Raw genomic sequence first — 14,452 nt, 5'->3', positions numbered from 1 at the left:
ATATATATATATATATATATATATATATATATATATATATATATATATATATATATATCTACACTGTATAGACTATAATCTTGGGTGCTGTATGATACAAGCTGATATACTGTACTCCCCACAAGTGGGCTTTCTGGCTGCTCTCACCTCGAATGATGCATCTTACAGCACACTATACTATATTTTTTATAAATAGAATAATATATGGGTCAGACTATATTATCACACAATGTTTATGTGATACAAGCCATCTGATACAAACTGTATGATACAAATACTTGTCAGATGGCTGTATCCCATCAATAGCAGGGTCTAGTATAAATTCTATTTCTTTATTTCACACTTGGTTTGTACCAAAACTCTGGAGCTACTGTGACAAATGCTGTGAGAAGGAAGCGTGTTGACATTACTGAATGTGTAATTTCTGTTGTGTCTGGGATGTTTCTAGGAGCCAGTGCAACTGCTGGCTAGAATTTCTGCCCGGCTAGCTGAGAGATTATAGGTTGTCCATGAATACTAGTTCTTATTTCTTCCTGAAATGCTTTAGTTCAGAAGAGCCCAATTTTCCTTGATGCCAGTAGTGACGCAGTGCATGATAGTATGAGGCATCAAATCAGTATGTTTCCTTCTTCAATACCACTTTTTTGACCCTGAAAAGTTGTCTCTTCATTTTGTAAAGTTAATTACTTGAATTCAACTTGTTACAAAAACACTTAATTGCAAAACATAAGGGATGAAAATTCCACACATATAGCAATTAAGTGTTTTTGTAATGGGCTATATATATATATATATATATATATATATATATATATATATATATATATATATATAAAGGACCTGGTCTAGTGGTAACCTAGGGTTTTCTAACCTGTTTTTAGCATAAACAATAATCATGGACTAACCTTGATCATTTGGGGGGGGGGGGGGGGGTCATTTTAGGAACAATACACATATCTAAAATGTGTAGTTTGTGCTGCCACTTTCATTTTACGATTGTGCCTACAAATCCCACAATCCACCACCTCCTCACGCCGCTCTCCCTATTAGCGGGAACATACTAGTTTACAAAGCAATCCTGAGTCAACAGACTGCAGGACGGTGGGAGAATTCAGTTGATGGTTGGGACCTGATTTTCTGTTTTGTGTCTGGTTTTGACTCCAAATGTACTAAAAATAAAGTTACTGTTTTTTCCCCATCACAGTATGTTTACTCTACTTGTAGACAATCTATTAAGTATTAACTAAAGTGTGGTGCTTCCCAATTTTTTTTTTTGAAAGAAGAATATAATACAGAAAAAAATAGGTGTTAAACCATCTGATTACAGTCGGCGCTGCCTAATCGGGATACTAATAATCGAGATTCCTGCTTAAATGGGATACAACTCTGGGAGATGGTTCTTCCCAATGCTATTTATGTTGTTCAATTGGGATGTCACTTTGTTTAATTGGGATAAAGTATTGTAGTGTTTCACAGGCAGTAGAAAGGAAGGAGACAACACGTTTGATTCAAGTTCAATTGCTTTAATCACTCGGAGACCACTGCTCTGTCTGCCTCACTGCAATCCTGGAACAGTAACCAGCTTTGAGAACACACACACATAACTGACAGCACAGTGCCCTTTTATAACGTAGCTCCACCCCTTTATCCTAATTGTGTACCGGAGCTTACACACATCCCATTGGTACTCAGCTGCACACCAGGACCAATGAGCACAGACAAACAACAAACAAATACAACAGGAATTACAGTACAGTACACAATACACAATTACATAGATGCACGGATCGCTACATTGCCCTCACCTTAGTCATTTTTGTCCCCCAAAAGTCTGCAGGGCGCAATGCCCAAGAGTCCAGCTACATAGTTGGGGCGACTCCAGTCCCGCTGGTGTCGCTGCGATCCGGCACAGGTTTTCCACGCTGCATCCCATTAGGGCGCAGCTGGTGAGCGATGAAATGCGGTTCCAAGCGTTCAAAACAACCCCTTAACCCCCCGAGTGACTGTAGCACGAGGTGCTTGGAACCAGCATGGTTCGATTGCCCAACTGGGCTGGGAAGTGGAGGACACAAAGTCCATGTAACGAGTAGAGAGTGGGGAGAGTCCCTTGCAGGTCCCGAACTGCCAAAGGGGATCTGTGGCACCGGTGGTTCTCGACTGGGTGGGGAGTGCCTGGTGTCAATCCAATGTTAGACCAGGCCAGTCCGTCCTCCATTTTCGGGCCGGACTGCAAACAGGTGCGCAAACTACTGTAAGAGCACACGGAGTTGGTTGCACTCTTGCGCATTGAGTCCCTCTTGGCTGCATTGGCACACCCCCTCCATAGCCTCACTAAGGCGGTTCTCTGCCCTGGGTGTGCGCCGTTTGCAGGAGCCCTTGAAGGAGCTGACTTTCTGGGATCCGGGGGATGGTGCTGATGCCTGTTGCCGCTCTCTTGCTCTGCTCATGTCTTTTACAGGAGCCCTTGAAAGGGCTGACTGGGATCCGGGGGGTGGTGCCTGCAGCTGTCACCGCTCTTGCGCTCAGTTGATGCCTTGCTCTTGTCATGCGCCGTTGGCAGGAGCCCTTTAAAAGGACTATCGGTTGTCGGGACTTTGAAGGGGTAGGGGAGACTGGCTGCGATGGCGGCGGCCGCTGCACTGGCTTTCTGCCGGTGTTTCAACCCTGGTGTTTGGTTTGGAGTTGAAGACCCGGGCTGAGGTTTCCCCTTCTACCTCGGCCCTCTTCCATTTTCTGCCGACGACTGGCTGATTTTGGGCTGTGGCACTTGCTGCTCGCATCCCCAGCAAAGACGGGGGCCGGGGAGCTGTGGTGGTCCAGACCGTTCGATCATGGCTTGCTGGACGGCCACGATATCCCGCAGGGTCTCTGTCAGTGATGCGATGCTCTGGGTGGTGTCACTCTCCTCTTGCACGGCCCGTCGGGCTGTGGGTTATGGTCGGGTACTGCTCTCTTCTCGTGTCACATCTTCCCATTCCTAGGCAAGTTGGAGAGTGGTCTGTAGCAACCGGGGTTTGGCAAGGCCCAGGTACTTGCAGAGTTTGCCCGGTCCCATGGCTTCCATGAACTGGAATCGGGCTTGTTCCTCTTGTTCTCAGGCGGCAGCGTCCGCGTATGCCTGCCGGGCTTCCCTCTCCAGGTCGGTGGCTAATCGATCAATGAGGAACAGCTTCCCTTGTGCGCCTTCAGTAAACAATGGCAGAAGAAAAGAAAATTCTTGCAGTGTCAAAATACCCAGAGCTAGAGACCTGCATCGGGTTGGGTACCCGCGGGTGACAAAAGCGGGTCTGAATGTGAACTCATCCCTAAATAAACCACATCACTGACCAACCCTAAATAAACCACATCACTGACCACCTCATCCCTAAATAAACCACATCACTGAACACCTCATCCCTAAATAAACCACATCACTGACCGCCTCATCCCTAAATAAACCACACCACTGACCACCTCATCCTTAAATAAATCATGTAATTTATAAATGCACCTAAATATTATGTGTACAGGACATTTTCTGGGCAGGAACTGTAAACTGAAAAAAAATACATAAAGAGGTAACCATTTTAATATAATGGTAATTAACATGATAAAATGAAGTAAATCTATTAAATGAATAATTTGCCCTCAACCTACTTAAACGCAGTAATAAACAAATGTAATACCCCAATCATCTGTCGACTACTGGCTGGTAATTTATCCCTTAAATCTTTACATTAAAACATAAAACTAGCCGTGACCCATATTTTTGGACGTGCCCCGAAACCTTTGCTTAGTGCTGCCTGAAGCTGTGCAAGTGTGCCAATCTTTTCAGGCTTGTTGAGGTCTGTTGAGTTGGCTGCAAGAGAACGCCGCATAGTGAGGTGGTAAGTTAATTACTACTTTCAGCAGATATAAACCACATACAAAGACCTTAGTAGTTCAATTAGGTGAAACTGCAGTATTTTGGACATCGTATTTGAATAGGTATAAATCACATTAGCCAGGGCCTCGGAAGGTGAATCTGCATAACAAATTCAAAGACTGTCAGCCTGCTTTGGCGGTTCACAGATACATCTCCTGCAACCTGTTTGCTAGACCCCCTGGTTGGACAGCCAGCGCAGCCCATTCCACTCCTGTCAGATTATAAACGTAGCCTTTAGTGTCGGTTTCCATGGTGCCTCACACTTCCGCTTCCGCTGTGACACATTTCCTGTAAGATTTGTTAGATTTTGAGGAAGCTGTGGCAGCAGGATGTTTGTGTTTTCTACTCTCTAGTTACCGTGGTATGTGAGTTAAGCAAAATGCATGCGAGGAAGCAGGCTTTTCTTCTTCCAATAATCATATAATGTATTGCAAAGGCAGGACGAAAGAAAGTACAGCTCCATATGTTACCAGGGGTCTAGAATCACAGGCACCGATTTCACGTTCCCCGGAATGAGCATAACAAGTACATTGGGAAAAACAGCAGTCGTGACCGTGGCCTGCAGCAGATTTCAAAGTGGTACAAATCTAAAAGCTTATGAAAATAAGTCATGTCAGCTTAGCTGCAGTGGAGCTCTTACGAAGGTGTGGTTCCTGATAAATTGTATGTCGTGTTCACATGTTTAGTTACACTGTCTACAGACAGGTCCTGATCCCGATGGAACAAGTGCAGTGTGCTCGTAGTTTGTATATTAAAAACATAGAACAGGCAACTTCTAATTAAAGTACTGAAACATGTGTAATGTTATGCATATTGTGAAACAGTTTACCCTTGCTTAACAAGCATCATGCATAACTGAGACGAGTCCTCTCATTAACATCCATACTGGATTAGGCTGCTGTAACGTTAAGCACTGTTTAAATTAACATCAAAACACTGAGGAGTACAAACTGGCTGCAAGTAATCCGTTTTTTCCCCTTTTTAATTAAGGATCTAGCCATGTTGTCAGTCACCCTTATTTATTAAAATCATAATAAATATGACATGGGTCACAAGGAAGAAACATGTAAACAAAACGTGAACGCGCAGCTGCATCTTGCATATACAGTACTGGCGGTCAGAAATCTTTGGACTGGAATGCTTATTTTTCAAAAGTTTATTTTGTCCTCCTTTATAAAGACTGTTCACAGTTTATATTTTCAAGGCACTTGTCAATTTTACAAGAAAACTTTTCAAGGGGGGTAGTTTTTTAGGCATTTGAAAGGAGACTATATAATCCATCCACACAATTCTAATGAGATTTTGAATCAAATTTACCAAATTAGTTATAAGCAGGTTTATTTTACCACTGCATTCTATTTACTTATGTTTCTAGGTTCAAAATGTAATCCAACGTTTACAGCATTGAGTAATGAGGCAGCTCTCTCATGTGTATGTAATCTGAGCCTACATTAGAAATGCTTTGTTTTTTAAATCACTATATTTAAAGTTTGTATTGTTATTGCTGTTACTGTTTTTTTGATCATTTCGATAGCATGGTTGTTGTCGAATAACCTGTTATTTCTCCACAATTGATTCAGGTTAGCCTGTGATAATTAGCCAGAGAGAAAGATCCATGCTTGGTAACCACCTGCATTCTATTTTATTCATTGTGTGGATTAATATGGCACAGCTAGAAGGGAAAGAGGAACAAGAGAAAACTACAGCACTTAAAGGTAAGTGACTGCACACATATACGTGTGTTTGTACTGCTCACTCTACCTAGACTGTATAATGAAGAGGACAAGTCCAGAAGTGCATGTGTAACAATTTGCTTCCATATGAACATGTGCTGTATTACATTTCTTTTATTTTTTTGTTTGTAAAAGTTAGGCAACCTCACAGGTCGGGTCAGGAAACTATGTACTACCAGAAATTGACAGTGTTGTGTCAGAATATATAAATACGCCTGTCGTTGCCCTTTTGTTAACTCAATTTGTAGACCATTTTCTGGGTCTGTTTTAAAAATTCCACTTTGGAGGCAGATGTTGGGGAAAAACACTAGTCAGAACCCTATACATATACAAAGCTAGGGTCAAAATCAGTACTTCAGTTTCTGGTTCACATTTCTAATTAATAGATCTTCAATCTTGTACAAACTAAATGCCAGATGGAAATGAGGCATATTATACTTCAGGCTTGTTCGTTGATGCCATATACATTTCTTAAACACACTTCAAAAATGATAGAAACAACAGTTTATTCTAATAAATATGTACGTGTGTGCATTCCGTACTGTTTATGACAATGCTGCCTCTTATATTTTGTCTCTAGATTTGTTATCTAGGATAGACCTGGATGAACTGATGAAGAAAGATGAACCCCCTTTTAACTTCCCTAATAACTTAGAGGAATTTGAGTATGCTTTTAATGAAAGTAAGTTGTTTTTATACACTTGTTTTCTTTGTGTATTTGGGAACCCTGTATACTTTTAGCTGGGACCTTTTTTTTTCTTTTAAATCATGCAAAACTGATTGTGGCTCAAGTCCCATGGCTGCATTCTGTCTACCATCCTGCCTACCAGTGATGTTTACAAGTGACTTAATAGCACTCTTGTGATTGGCTGTAGTGGGTAAACATGATAGATGCTTCCTAACTTGTGTAAAATTCTGATTGGTCCCACAATCAGGTGTGAACGTCTGAATTGCTGAACAGACTATTGCATTTTGATACAAAGACTGTGGGTAGAGGTGTCTATTTGGTTTGCCATTACCTCGGCTTGCAGAGTAGGTACTAGATGTGTAACGATAACGATAATAATCAAATTGTTTATCGATTGGAACCCCACGATAACAAATCGATAATATTTTAATGAAATTGAATATTCCATGAAATTAAAAATATGAATTTACTGTCAAGAACGTAATCTGTGTTGTTGCTTCTAAACCTGCTTTGTTAATGTATTTATATATATATATATAATATATTTTTTTAATCAGTCCCAAGCCTGTCTTGAGCGAAACTAATAACATTTAACATTCCTACGTTGTCATGTGCCGCTGTTTCAGAAAAAAGGCACACTGGATGGGACTGCTGCTTTCGCTAGCAGAAGCTGGGCCATGTAATTCATGAATTGTAAACAACAGCAAATTAAAAAAAAAAAATGAGAGATCGATTTATTTCTGTAGGCCATAATGTTAATGTCGTTTTCAAATCTTGTTTTTTCTCCTTTGGACAGTGGGGTTGATATATATATATTTTTTTATTATTATTTTTGTTCTTAATTTACCGTTATGTTTACACTGGAAATTTGTCAGATTTTATACAGAACAAGGCAAAGGCTAGTGACGGTAGGAATATAAAAATTGGAGAGTGCTATATTTAAATGCCAGTGTATTTATCAAATGTGTCTTAAAACATTGGGATTTGTTTGAATTCGTTTTTTATACCAGGCTCTATAAAAAGAGGACTTATTGTTCCATTAAACTATTACTGTGATGGAAGTTTTATTTCTTTTTTTTAAGCATTTAAACTCGATAATGCTCGATAATCGTTGTTACAATTTGCACGGTAATCGATGTTAACGTCAGGGTTCGATTTACAACACTAGTAGGTACATAGTATTACTTGGCATTTGAAGCCACTTACTCTCTAAGAAAATGTTTGGAACAGAGAGGCTTGGTAATCACCATGAATGACACATGATATCTTCCAATATTAATAGTAATAGATAAAAAGAAGTGCAGCTGTTAACAGATATTTGTGAGCTGTAATTAGAGCTACAGTAATCACCCCAGGTTGATTTGAAAAAAAGGGAGGGGGGCAGGGAGGGCATTTGGTGTTATGTCTTAATTTGCATTCAAAGCTGATGATTCTATCACACTAGCCTTCAGCTTTTTTATTGCTGAAAATCCAAGGTTATGTACATCTAATTACACACACAACATAAAAAATAGAACAGTGCACTAATTATTGAGAAAAAAAAGTTAGGAAAGCAAATTCCTCAGAGAGGTTGTGTTGTAAAGGCAATGGAGCTGAACTTTCCTTGCATGTTCAGTTTTATAATCATTTAAGCTTCCTTCTGTTAGGCATTGCTGTTTTATCTCCCATGAATGCATCATTTATTTCTTTATTTAGGGAGTACAAAAAGTACCTGTCTTTTAAACAAATTTGATTGCAACACTGATGAAATCACCAAGATTAACACCAACAAGTTTTTTTTTTTTTTTTTATCTGTGGTAAAGTCAGTCATTAATAATAGATAAGATACCAAAAGTAAAGGTTTGATGCTGTGTTTTTCTGGTTTCCGAGTTCCTGGAAACAAAGGAAGGACATCCCAAAGTGTAAACATGGATATAAGACACTTCTGTAAACTGAGTGAAGTTGCAACTTGGAGAAACAATATTTACAAATCGGGCAGCTATCTGAATTTTCTAGGCATTTTTAATAGGTGGATTTTTAATATGTGGGCCACAAAAGTAACATCCATCCTAGTGCCTCACGACAGCAGGCCCCAAGTCTGCCCATGGTGCAATTCTGCACTTCAAGATGTTTCCAACAAACGTTGTTTGAACAGAGGTTTCCCGAGATAGCATTTGTGCCATGGTGTTATCATGTACAATAGGTAACAACATGGTGTTCACAAGACCATTTCCATGTAATTGCGGAGTACTTACCCAGTAAGAGCAGGAATCATTGGTAATTGGTCATTCAATCCATTGCAGTGTAATTACAATGCTATTCGTGTAATGTAAAGCGCTACCAATTATTATTGTTTCATTGGTATCTCTGTAAAAAAAAATGCTTTGAAAGATGGTTATTTACTGCAGCAATTACTATGTGTAATGATGACTGCACCCTGAACTGACCTGCAAATAAAACCAATCAATAATGCTGAAAACAGTTGTGTTGCTAAAGATAAGAGTATTTGCAGCAGTAAAGTAATGCTGCATCTAGAATGAAATGAAGTGAATTGTTTGTTAGTTTTGTGCTGATGGAACAGATAATATATCTGATATGTTTATTTATTTATTTATTTTTTAATAATTTAGTCGTTGCCAATTAGTTTTTATTATTTTCTCCCCAATTTGAAATGCCCAATTATTTTTAGGCTCAGCTCACCGCTACCACCCCTGCGCTGACTCGGGAGGGGCGAAGATGAACACACGCTGTCCTCCGAGGCGTGTGCCGTCAGCTGCCCGCTTCTTTACACTCTGTAGACTCACTCCTCTGTAGACTCACGCCTCAGAGCTACAGCGTCGGAGGACAACACAGCTCTGGGCAGCTTACAGGCAAGCCCGCAGGCGCCCGGCCGGACTACAGGGGTCGCTGGTGCGCGGTGAGCCGTGGACACCCTGGCCGACCTAACCCTCCCTCCCCCCGGGCGACGCTCGGCCAATTGAGCGCCGCCCCCTGGGAGCTTCCTCCATGGTCGGCTGTGGAATAGCCTGGATTCGAACTCGCGACGTCCAGGCTATAGAGCGTTTCCTGCACTCTAGCGAGTGCTTTTACTGGATGCGCCACTCGGGAGCCCCACATATATCTGATATGTTTCATAGTCTTTTTATATCAAAATTGAATTGTGTTTGTATTTATTTTTTTATTTAGAGGGACAGTTGAGGCATGTAAAAACTGGAGATCCTTTTGTTTTCAATTATCGGGAGGACTTGCACCGATGGAACCAAAAGCGTTATGAAGCACTCGGAGAGGTAAACCTGTCTTCTTTGAATATTTATACAAAATAATTATTCTATTCCACAGTAAACCTTTTAGCGGTTTTAAAAGCTAGTGCATGTGTTTGCGCTGCTACATGGAATTGGCATTGATGCTCAAGCACTATGGCAACACAAAATGCATTTTAGGATCAGTAGTCACAAAACAGCACTGAAATACAGAACAGAGGCGTCAGTCTGGATGCATGTGAATACATTTCCCAATATCCTTTGCAATTAGCTGTTTGAACTAGGACGATTAGTTTTATCCAAAATGTTCTTCCCTGCGGGAAAATAATTTGCACCAACAAGAAATTATAAGAAAGTCATTTTCAATAAGCGATTGTTAAATTTGTCCAGAACAATGTAGAACATTTATAGTATCACAAAATGTGTCTAATCCGCGTCCGCTTTAACGAGAATTGACTGCATATATGTGCGTATATAACAGCCTTCAAAATGGACCAGTCAGGTTTTATCATAATAGCATTATTTTAACTAGCAGCCTTGGACCGTGTGAATTGTGTGTACATCTTCCAGGGTCTATGCTGTGTATTCCAAGATCTGAAATCTGTGTTCCATGTTCTAGGGGAGCCTGGGGCCCATAGAAGCCAGCACACTTGGACAAGGCTTACTGCTAGACTGGCTTTCCCAGCTTCTTCATAGTCATATGTTTACCCTGTTGCAGTATTGATACAGAGTTTCGTCAAGCACATTTACAATAAAAATATGTTCTTGTTAAGTAGTGTGCAAAAGTTTGGAAACAGCAAATGATTTACAGGAAGTCTTCTCTGCCAAACAAATATCTCGAGAGAATGTGTAGTCGGCAGCTAATGATTTATTGACAAAATGGCTGTTGACCACGCATATGAGAAACCTTGTGGAGAATGTGGTCGAGGGATAAACCAGGTAATTGATAGCCGGTTAATCCCTCGACCACAATATAAAAACCATCAGCTTTTGCTGACCGTGGTTAGGGTTGAGAACTCCAAAATACTGCAGTTTCACTTGTTCTTAAGAAGAGATTGTCTGTTTGTTTTGCCGCTTTGTTTTGTGTGCAGTGTTTGTTTTTTGGTTAAACGTTTTATTTGTTATTTAATAAATACGTGCTCAGTGCTTCAGCTTGCAGTACTTGTCTCTTCCTGGTCTGATGTCACCACCAAGCCATCCTGCCATATGTGGTGTTGTATGTGGGATAACAATGCCTCCATGTATGCAGGCCAGAAGAGGTACTACAAGCACAATTTTTATTTTTAATTATTTTGAGAATTTTGAAGAAAAGAAAGAAAGAACATGGATCGGGGAAAAGGACTGGAGTATATGGAAGAAGGTCAGTGGTGCCTGCATTGTGCAGAATGCAGGCACTACACCGGGTGCTGCCCCTTTCAGGGTGGAATGGAGGAGTCACCTGCCCTAAAGAGGAAGATGGAGGGAAAGAAAAGGGAGCAGGACAAGAGCGTGGAGGAGCAGCAGCGCCTGTTGGAGGCAGAAGGAACAAGGAAGCCGTCTCCAGCGGCAAAAGGCGGGAGCCCAAGCGTCCAGCAACCAAAGGGGAGAGCCTGAGCGTTCAGCGCCCACGAGGGGGGGAAACTGAGTGTCCAGCGGCGAAAAGGGGAGAGCCCGAGCGTCCAGCGCCCCTGGAAGAAGTGCTGCTTCCACAGCAGGAGTGCTCAGTGCCACCAGCCTCCAAGCTGCAGACGGGCATCTCTGCCTTCTACGCAGCAGGGGAAGAGGGAATAAATGCCTTCATCAGGTACCTCAATGGCTAGGAATGGTGCCATCTGCAGAGAGCTTGGGCATGGGTCAGTGGACTCCCCCCTTCTGGATGAATAGGAGGAGCCAGCAGTTCCGCTGCCAGCATTGCCACTACCGGCATTGCTGTCGGCTCCCGAGGGTCAACTCCTGCTGTTGCCTGCAAATGGTCAGCTAATGCCCTGTCCTGCACTGCCTGGGGATGCCAAGCATCCACCACCTGAAGATGCCATGCTGGCACCGCCCGTGGATGCCTGTTCTTCAATGCACCGTGGCTGCCAGACCGACAAATAGAGTGGCTGTTGCTGCCTCCGCAGCTAGGAGGCCGGTTACCATCACCTAGGGATCCTCGGGGATTTGTTGTTGCCGCTGCCTGTGGGCCCATTGGTGCCTCCGTTCATGTGCCAGGGCATGGACTGAGACTTTTGGGCATTTAATGGGGGAGGTGACCATTAAGGCTATGTGTGGTTGGGGTTTTCAGTGGAGGAACGTAACAAGTAAGAACTGAAAATATAAGAAATAACAATTGCTGCGCATGCTGGTTTTACACTATACTTGTTAAGAAGGGATTGTTTGTTCTGGCCACCGTTTTGTTTTGTTTTGTGTGCAGTGTTTGTTTTTTTTGTTTAAAATGTTGTATTTATTATTTAATAAATACATGCTCATCTCTTCAACACGCAGTACTTGTCTGTCTCTTCCTGGTCTGTGATGTCACCACCAAGCCATCCTGCCATATATGGTGTTGTGCGTGGGATAACAACGCCTCATGAACAATCATTCAGTGTCCACTATATATAAACAGCCCAGGAGGCAAGGGTCCAACCTGGGAAGTTTCTGTGTGGACTTGTCAGGTGGCTGAACAGTAGTGCTCACTGGAGTGTGTTGAGTGCAACTAGCCACAAAGGCCAATGCAGCGCTCCTTGTTGGTCCCCAGCCAAGATCTGCAACTAGGAGCGAGTGGGCTTGGAACCAAGCGCACATCCCTCATCCTGCACTAGAAATCTCCCATGACCATTACAGATGAAAAGCTGTCAAATAGATGACCACGCTATATTAAGGTCATTTAAATACAACCAAAGCTAAAATCCACTGAAGCATTCAGACATTCTGTATGTGTTCACTGTCATTTCTGAAGTATTTAATGAAGTGCTTGAAACAATCTCCCAAGTCCCATTGTATGAATCATATGAACCCTTCTGTTGGTTTAGTAGCAACCGAAGTCCACCAGGAGCCTACTTGGAACCAGATTCACTTAACACGATCTTTGCTAAATGCATGTTTTTTTTTTTCCCCTAGTGATTCAATTGTTTTTATTTCAAATGCAACAGGGGGTGGATGTACATCCAACTTAGTCAACATGATATTTCCATTATGTCACTGTTGAAAACAAAGAACACGCAAAAGATAACCAAATGTCATTTTAAAGTTTGAGAGCGATGATCAAACCCCCCCTTAATTAAACAAAAGGGGTTTTATCCACTCATATTGCAGGTAAGGTATAGTATGCCTGTGGCAGGATTGGCAGAGGGTGAGGCTCAGAGACAGTTTGAAAGTTCAAAAATAAAGTTTTTAATTCACAAAAATACAAAATAAACAGGCACAAGGGCCAAACAAAAAGGTTTCTAAACAAAAATAGACAATAAGCACACAAAACAAAACTTACAAAATAAGCCTTCCAGGCTGGGCGTTGCCTTCACTGGATTCAAAAAACTTACAAAAACAGCACACACAGACAAACACAGTAGTCTCCTCTAGAACTCTCTCCCTAGCCAGGGCCTCTCCCCTGGCTTTTATCCCCTGTGGCTGGAGCCCAATTAATCAATAATTGCTGATTATTCAATTAGGGCTCCAGCCACATTCTCACATGTTTTCCTGGCCGGGAGGAATTTAACCCCCTCCCTGCCAGTCCCAACCACGTTCATAAAGACGGGGCAGTCCCCCGTCACAATGCCTAATAAAAAAGTCAAGGTTTTTAATACCAGTTTGGCACGTTTCAGTGTTATACTACATAACAATGGAAAGAGTTCATAACGTGTTGCGGCTGCACACTTTTTAACAGAGCATTTAAACTCTTTAGATTTCATTTTTGGGCTATAAAAAGAGATTTGTGCTGCCATTGAAAGACAAACAGCCAGAGGCAACTTGGAAAGCAGCCTGCAAGCCAGGCTGGCAGCAACGTTATGGCCAGTGTTTTGAAAATAAGTTTTATTTGCTATTAGAATATTTTTTAATTGTGTGTCTCTCTGCAAAGCGTGGGCTCACGTGAGAAATTGTCTCCGTTTTGAGTGTATTGAGTTGTTAAATGTCACGCAGGGGGCATGTCATCTCTGTAGCACATTTCCACAGGCTGTTTGCCAACTTTATTTGGCTACGCTACAGCCACACTGCTCCATTTTACAGAAACATTTTGTGCTTTCCCATCTATTTAAAAAAACAAAAAAAGACTATAATTTAATTTTAGATGTTTTTTTGTAACCCTTTAGCCATTATTGTGATCCTATCCTGTAGCAAACAGCGCATTCATTTTATTCAGTGGACATGTTTATTATGTTCAGTTTTAGTAGGGTTTACAGGTTACTGGCATATTGTATGTTTTGCAGATATTACTGTATTTTTTTTTTTTTTTTACTAGAAATACTTAAACTAGTAAAATGTTGCCACTGTGTATGTGTCTATATGTATATATATATATATATATATATATATATATATATACTCGTACACATACAGTGCTCCCCTTTATAACAATATAGTTGGGAGTCATTGGGGGACCAAGCATTAAAATCATTTAAAGCATGTGTTAAGGGTTTACATAAACGATTCACATAATGGGCAGAGCAGCTCCCCTATGTGCACTTGAGGTGGAATGACCCTGTACTGAGCTTCTTCAGGGCACCGGGCACAGCAAGTAGAGAGCTTTGCTTCCCTGACATGGAGACAAGGAAAAACGTCGATTCTGAAATGATGTAATGCATGATGAAGAAATAAAGCCAAAACAATCTCTCAAACAGGACAGTATTAAAATATGAATTATTACAGAAACATTGCACTGAGAACACATAACACATTTCTGTTTGCGATGGTGTGGCACCACACAGTGACAAGT

General features: G+C 41.4%; 1 protein-coding gene across 4 annotated transcripts in view; it reads left to right on the top strand.

Annotated features, from left to right (window-relative positions):
- The first annotated feature begins 4,151 nt into the window (after nt 1–4,151).
- The window catches only part of LOC117404128 (cotranscriptional regulator FAM172A), a 173,171-nt gene continuing 162,870 nt past the window's right edge, over nt 4,152–14,452 (top strand). The window contains exons 1-4 of one of the 4 annotated variants that reach the window (XM_034928388.2): nt 4,152–4,265; nt 5,485–5,619; nt 6,218–6,319; nt 9,491–9,591. In XM_034928388.2, coding sequence (XP_034784279.1) covers nt 5,520–5,619; nt 6,218–6,319; nt 9,491–9,591 — 303 coding nt within the window. In that variant the 5' untranslated portion in view covers nt 4,152–4,265; nt 5,485–5,519. The other 3 variants (XM_058987422.1, XM_034006878.3, XM_034006879.3) reach the window with 3 other exon arrangements.

The sequence above is a fragment of the Acipenser ruthenus genome, chromosome 2, assembly GCF_902713425.1.
Source record: "Acipenser ruthenus chromosome 2, fAciRut3.2 maternal haplotype, whole genome shotgun sequence".
Taxonomy (NCBI): domain Eukaryota; kingdom Metazoa; phylum Chordata; class Actinopteri; order Acipenseriformes; family Acipenseridae; genus Acipenser; species Acipenser ruthenus.
This window is presented reverse-complemented; position numbering and strand designations above follow the sequence as displayed.